General features: G+C 37.2%; 1 protein-coding gene across 1 annotated transcript in view; it reads right to left on the minus strand.

Annotated features, from left to right (window-relative positions):
- DCHS2 (dachsous cadherin-related 2) overlaps nt 1-6,979 on the minus strand; it is a 76,649-nt gene that overhangs the window by 16,860 nt on the left and 52,810 nt on the right. The window contains 1 exon segment of the mRNA XM_009329842.1: nt 2,454-2,564. Within this exon segment, the coding sequence (XP_009328117.1) occupies nt 2,454-2,564 (111 nt within the window).

Below are 6,979 nucleotides of genomic sequence, written 5' to 3' on the forward strand. Positions count from 1 at the left end.
CTCCATCTGGACATTGAGCCATTGACCACTACCCTCTGGATGTGACCATCCAACCAATTCCTCACCCTTTACCGGACAGTCCACCCATCAAATCCGTATCTCTCCAGTTTAGAGAGAAGGATGTTGTGGGGGACTGTGTCAAAGGCCTTACAGAGGTCCAGATAGACGACATCTGTAGCCCTTCCCGTGTCCACTGATGTAGTCACTCCACCACAGAAGGCCACTAGGTTAGTCAGGCAGGACTTGCCCTTGGTGAAGCCATGCTGGCTGCCTCGAATCACCTCCCTGTCCTCCATGTGCCTTAGCAGAGCTCCCAGGAGGATCTGTTCCATGGTCTTTCCAGGCACAGACGTGAGACCGACTGGCCTGTAGTTCCCTGGGTCTTCCTTTTTTCCCTTTCTAAAAATGGGGGTTATGTTTCCCCTTTTCCAGTCAGTGGGAACTTCACCGGACTGCCACGACTTCTCAAATATGACGGACAGTGGCTTAGCAACTTCATCTTCTAGTTCCTTCAGGACCCGCGGAGGGATCTCATCGGGTCCCATAATTCTAGAGTTGGGTTCTATATTCTATTTGAATTCTATAATTCGGGTGCCAGACATTCTAGAGAAGTGCACACGAAGAAGAAACAGGGTAACAGTCTTCAAATATGTAAAGAGTAGCTTTTTTGCCTTTGTCTTAGTCTGTTGTTACTAGGTTAAGAAGTGATAAGTTTAAATTGTTTCAACACACATTCAGATAAATATGAATAAAAACTTTCCGCTGCCAAGATTTGTACAGACTATTGAGAGGGTTTGCAGAAACACTGTCACTGGAGGTTTTTAAGAACACGACAGACAAACTTCCATCAGATTTAGGCACAGGTGATTCCTTTTCTGTGTCAGAGGACAGACTAGTTCATGTCTTTGGGTCACTTCCTACTATACTTTATATGATTCTACAATATAATAAATCCCCCTAGAATGGGAGAAAGTATTCTCCAAAATGGGGTTAATTACCATCAGTGCTTGAAAAGACAAGTATAGCAGACCTTTGGCTGTTTAGAATACCTAAGATAGAAAGGGCATCAATATAGCTCAAAATACTTCCGCTGTAGAAACAATGGGTAGCGAGTTACTGGTGTCAAAATAATGCTGAGGTAAGAACTGCTATTAAAAAGACCTGAAAGGCTGCACTTCAATCAATGTTTTCTAAGAAACAGAAGAAAGCTTTCAGAAGAAAGGAATCAGAAGAAACCACAATGGCTCAAATATCTCAAAAGAAGACTTGTGACATCCACTGCTATAGAAATTCCACTATTGTTTGTGAAGAGAGTGCTTATGAGGCTCTTAAAAACATTATGTAACCTTTTTTCAGACTGGCTTGATACATAAGAGGAAAATCCCATTTGATTTTTTTTTTCCTTTTCTTTTTTTGGAGGTGATATCGGAGAAGATTCACTTTCTTGGGGATTAACTTGTCTGGCTCTAAGATGTACTTTAAGATTAAACTTTCTAGTTTTATTTCAGTGAAATAAGAAGGACTTGGAAATCAAGTGCATGCACTTCAAGTGCCCCTCATCTAAACAAAATAATTTTAACAGTCCATCAGCATCAATCACGATAGCTTTACAGGAGTACACCACTTGATGCCTGGAGACATCAGAATAATCAGCAATTAAAGTCTCCAGGAACTCAGGGAGAAAGCCATTTGTTAAGAGTACAACCTATTTACACTATTTCTGAGGAAAACTGCTTATACTGTCTATGCCATCCCAGAAAGACTCCAGCTATTCAGAAGGCAAACTCTTTTGTTGCAGATGTACAGGAGCTGAGAGGCAACCACAGTAGCTATGCTCTCTTATGCACCTTAGATGAGAGTACATAAATGCACACGGGGAATGCGCTGCTCTCCTGCCATCAGAATTTCCTGACTGAAGAGCAGGTGAAAGCAGACCTGCTGCAGAACACAAATACAATCGCCAAAAAATAAACAAACATGACTTTCAGGATTGTCAAGGTTTGCCTGAATCAAAGAGCATTAAACTCAGCAAGGGTCTAATGCTTCCTACATTAGGAGTGTTTTGAAGGATTATGTCTATTGAATTTTCGGGCAACCTTATGATGAGAAACAAGATGGAGTCTCCGCTTGGATCACAAAGCAGTAGTTTATCAACTCCTACCACCTGATCATTAGTTAATCAGAACTGAGTGTTTTAAACAGGTATACTGGTGTTCAATTTCTTTCCACATCACGTTCACAATAGCGCAGGTCTCTCCACATCCCTGGTTTTACTAATGATTTCTTCATTGTAACAGGAGAGTAATACTCTAAGATATTGAGTATCTCTAAGATACTCTTAGATACTCTAAGAACCCCTTGTTCTTGTAGTAGGAACTTGCTATATTTTAGAGACCACGCTCTTTAAGCTACACACAGACACTTGAAAAAAAGAGATATTTATAAAAATGTACCTGTAATGGGGTGTATGGAGAATATGCTTTCCTTGTCACTGAAGATGCTGTATTTTATGTTTTCTCCTGTAAATTTGCGTTCATGAGCTTCTACAGTTAGAAGTGATATACCTATGGAAGGAATAAGACATTTTCATCATGTCCACTCTAGAAGATTTTACTCTAATTTTATATTACTGTGATTAGTAGCAGATGCACAGCCAAACACCTATCTACTAGACTACGTGCTTATTCATGAACTAAAATAGTAGGCAATAAAAACAACTCCTCCATGACTTTCACTGCATTACAACTTCAAAGGCAAGGCAGTGTCTAACCCTCCTTGCGCAGTAAATTATTCATCTGATCACAACTTCATCACCTGCCTAAATAAAATGATGAGTTTTAACTTTTCCTAATTGCAAACTCCCATGTACCACTGGAATTACCTCTTACCTGAAGGTGTATGTATTCCTTTTATTCAGGTTATGCTGTCTTTGGTCATTTAGATCTCGCCTTTTCATGAATTCTTTTAAGGAAAATAGTCCTTTTTTTGTGCATCATAGGAAAGCATGTTACCCCTGAATCACCATAAAAAGTTTATTTTTCTATTATTTATCTGAATTCAATTTGGATTTTTGAACAATATTTTAAATGAAATATTCTTAAAAACTTTAATTAGCCATCTTCTGTCAGAGAGAATGAAAAGATGAAACTACATGCATAGCTCTGTGTCAATTCAAGCAGAATCCAAATTCAATGAAAAGAGCAATGATTTAATATAGAATACAAAAGGCATGAAATAAAAATCCTGTTTGAAATAGGATTAGAGGAAAAATGGGAAACTGAATACATTATCCTGCTCAGAATCACCACGTTTAACAAAAATGTAGCATGTTTAAAAAGCATTATCAAGATTTTCAAATATTATTCTTTTCAAGTAAGTTATGAAATTGTTTAGTATATATGGCAATTTATTTTAATGGATTTTAATTATTTAATTGTAATTGATTCCACGCAACTGTGATGGAATGAGGTTACTGTGCAACCTGAACTCTTCCAAACAGCATTACAGACAACTAGCTATTTTATTACATTACAAAGAGCATGCTGTTTACACTTAGTGTCCTAGATGTCGGAGGAAATGACTTCAGCGTAAAAATGAGAGGAAACATTGCTCTTAAAACTACCTGCTACCTTTTTTATTTTAGCATTGTTACTTACTGATTTTTAAAACCAGGAAATTTTGTTTTAAATGGTTTGTCATTTGCTCCTAAAATTTGACTGTCAAAAGCAAAAATACGATGATTTTGACAGATATAATTTTCTGTACTAGTCAATACATTTATAAGATATTTACTAGAAAAGTTCTGGAAGTAAGATCCAAGCGTCCAGTAGGTAAAGACTGATATGAATGCTGCACTGGGTTTTTTTAGGAACTAAAATAAGGGGTTGTAGGTTGAATTTTCATTGCTGGGCAACTTTGATTTACTACAGAAGCCTGCAAGGGCAATCATTCATAGCATCCTCAGAGCAGAGTCAAAGATAAGAAAAAAATTCAAGGTCCGAAGAATGTCACTATTTATCTTCTAATGCTGTCAGCAGTCTTTTTGTTTGTTTGCTTGTGTGTTTAAGAAGAAGAACTACCAGAAATAAAGGAAGCAGCAGCATTTCTACTTGAATCCCTGTTTTTCAGGGGTTAGGTTAATAAATTATTGCTCTGGGTCCTCAAATCCTAATCCTTTAAGTTTCATATTTTTCATATTTTCATGAATTCTTTTCAAAATTGTTTACAATTTCTTTTTGGCAGAGAACAAATTTCTTCTGTTTCTGATACCTTTCACAGAAAATGACTCCTTCAAACAGTGAAGTTTTACAGTTCATTCTCAAAAAAAAAATGACCAAACTGAGGTCTGTTGTGACACAAACAGGCCCTATACAGGTAAATAGCAAAAGACAGTACCCATCCGCTGGAGCTCGCAATTTCAAGTATACTTCATTCAAATACTGCTTCAAGCAGAGGTCATAACATGTAACACTTAAACTGGAGAAAATGAAGAGAAAGGTAGCATTCTGGCTGCAAAGCACACTGAAATGGCACAACGAAGATGAGATCAGCACTGAAGCTAGTGCAAGGAAGGAGGAAGAACAGGGTCATAGCAGAAAGCAGTCAGACTGGCTTGAAACGCTATGCAATCAACTTACGGATTAGTTAAGAATATTAAAGGAAGTGAAGAGTGATTTAAAATGTTTATATTTAGGGGTTTTTTTTCAGTTCAATCAGACAACCTGATTGCATTTGGAAGTGTCTCACGCACTTTAAATAGCCAACGTATCAACCTTTACATTATGAAGTATGGCAGTGTGGACAGTATTTGCCTACCTGGCCAAACAGACTCAAAAACTTTTGTTGTACTCTGTGTTTGGACATAACATATACACCAGAAATGAGCTACTGTATAATCTATATCATTGTTTTTCTTCTCTCTTCTGTACTCATTATAGTAGTCTCTTTTTCCCTCCTTTGTCATCTAACCCCGGTTCATCCTTGCCATTATTTCTTGAGCCCTCTTAATTGCTAATGAAAGAAAAAGCTAACTGAGCATAAAGAGATGACTTACAGAATAAGAGGCGACATATTTTATATCTAATAGAAAAAAAAAAAAAAGAGGGGTCAACAAGTTTTACTGGTGAATCTGTCTCCAGTGAAGTGGTATGCAAACAACCATTCAAGTGAAAGCTTGGTGAATAATAAAGGTTTCTTACCCTCTGGAGACAGCAGTAACTTGATTATTTATTGACTGGCTTCTAAGTGCCTGTTGTAATGCAGTTTATAATATTTAAAGACATTAAATATTTAATATTAAACAAAATGTAGAAGAATGGGGTTTTCTGAAGGTCATTAAACTTGGAGGTCAAACACTTGAAGAAAATCTGACCACAAGGACTAATTCCTGAGGCACTCACCCAATTGACAGGTTTAGACTAAATTAAAAATAAGGACCCTTGCCTTTGGCTTTCGTTGCTTATACTATTCAGATTTTTTTATTCTTTTTAAAATAAACTTGGGAGTTTTCCCACTCTATTAGTTAAGGTAGAAATAAAATTAGGAGAAAAAGCCACATTTATTAATACCAGTTCTACAAATAATCAGTATGTAATGTAAATCTCCCCTGGACTGAATACACTGGTACCATTCATACTTCTTGTAGGGGTCCCAGGATCACATATATCCTGTAAGCTAACTTCTATGAGAGTTTTAATTATAATCATGCTTTTTTTCCACTGAAATGTAAAGTATTTGATATTTACTTACGCTTATATAAATAAGAAAATACTACAAACAGAGCCAAAACAGTATTAGTATTTGGTAAAATCTCTCATACTCCTAAAAGAACTTGATCTTCTTGGCAAATAGACTTTTATTAAATATACGAAATAAAATTTTGGGATGAAACCCTCCTGTTTACCCTGAAGCTTTGCTAAATTTCCTTTAATCAAAACAACTTAAATTGAATCTTATTTATATTTTCTATAGATTGAATGGGAGAACAATCTGACCATGGCATTCTGTTACCTCAGTGCCTTGGGGCATCTCCATAATGTCAGGCTGGATTGTCTAGCCTGACCCATGAATGTATCTACATGCAGGAAAATTTAGGATCAGAGTAGTTTATCTATTGCCATAAAGCTCTGGATTTTATTTTCTTTCTTTAAACCAATACTTGTTTCCTAACAAAACCTATCTTCCCTCATATTATTTTTTCTTAACTAGAAAGAAATTTTAATTCAGGATTAATGCAGGTTAAACCCATCTCTCCTGAAAAGACTGAAACCCCAGGGCCTTGACCTTACTCCCCTGGGAAGACTGACAAACAGGCTCTCACTTCCTGAAAATACAAGCCTGCTGCAGCAAGGGAGAGACAAAATTGAGAGCCCAGGGCTCGCCTCTGGAAAGACCCTGGTCTCTCTGCTTTCCGGACACCTAGGATCGAGGGCCCCCGTACATCACCACAATTGACTCTCAATGGGTAGATCAATGAAAAGACAGAAAACAAGAGATTAAGACACATTGCTGTGATACCCAAACTGTATCTTCTGGAAGCAGCAACTCCCCCAGGGCAGACTCTCCTTTGCAAAGTGACATATGATTAATTACTGTACAGTCCTGATGCTATTAAACCAGGGTTTGGAGGCCTTGGGGGATCTGTGACTCACATTCACAGAAATATTCAATTTTAGGGTGTCCAAAAGTACTTGTAAATCCTGGTCAAATTAATGGAATAAAAAGCATTTTTAAAATGTCAGGACAAATGTGTTTAGGGATTTTTTTTTTTTTTTGCATTTGTAATAGAAGCAATAAATGAAGCACTGGTTTAAAAAAATTTAAAGAACCTTAAAGAACTTCTTATCCCATAGGTTCTGTACTCAAGAGTGCTCAGTACGGAGTGAAAAGGAAATGCTCCTCTGCCTGAGGAGACCTGAATCCACCTTTCATATTTCAGGAGAGTGTTTTAGCCACCAGGCTACTGCACGCTCCACTCTTT

This window comes from Pygoscelis adeliae, unplaced genomic scaffold, assembly GCF_000699105.1.
Source record: "Pygoscelis adeliae isolate BGI_AS28 unplaced genomic scaffold, ASM69910v1 Scaffold67, whole genome shotgun sequence".
In the NCBI taxonomy this organism is placed as follows: domain Eukaryota; kingdom Metazoa; phylum Chordata; class Aves; order Sphenisciformes; family Spheniscidae; genus Pygoscelis; species Pygoscelis adeliae.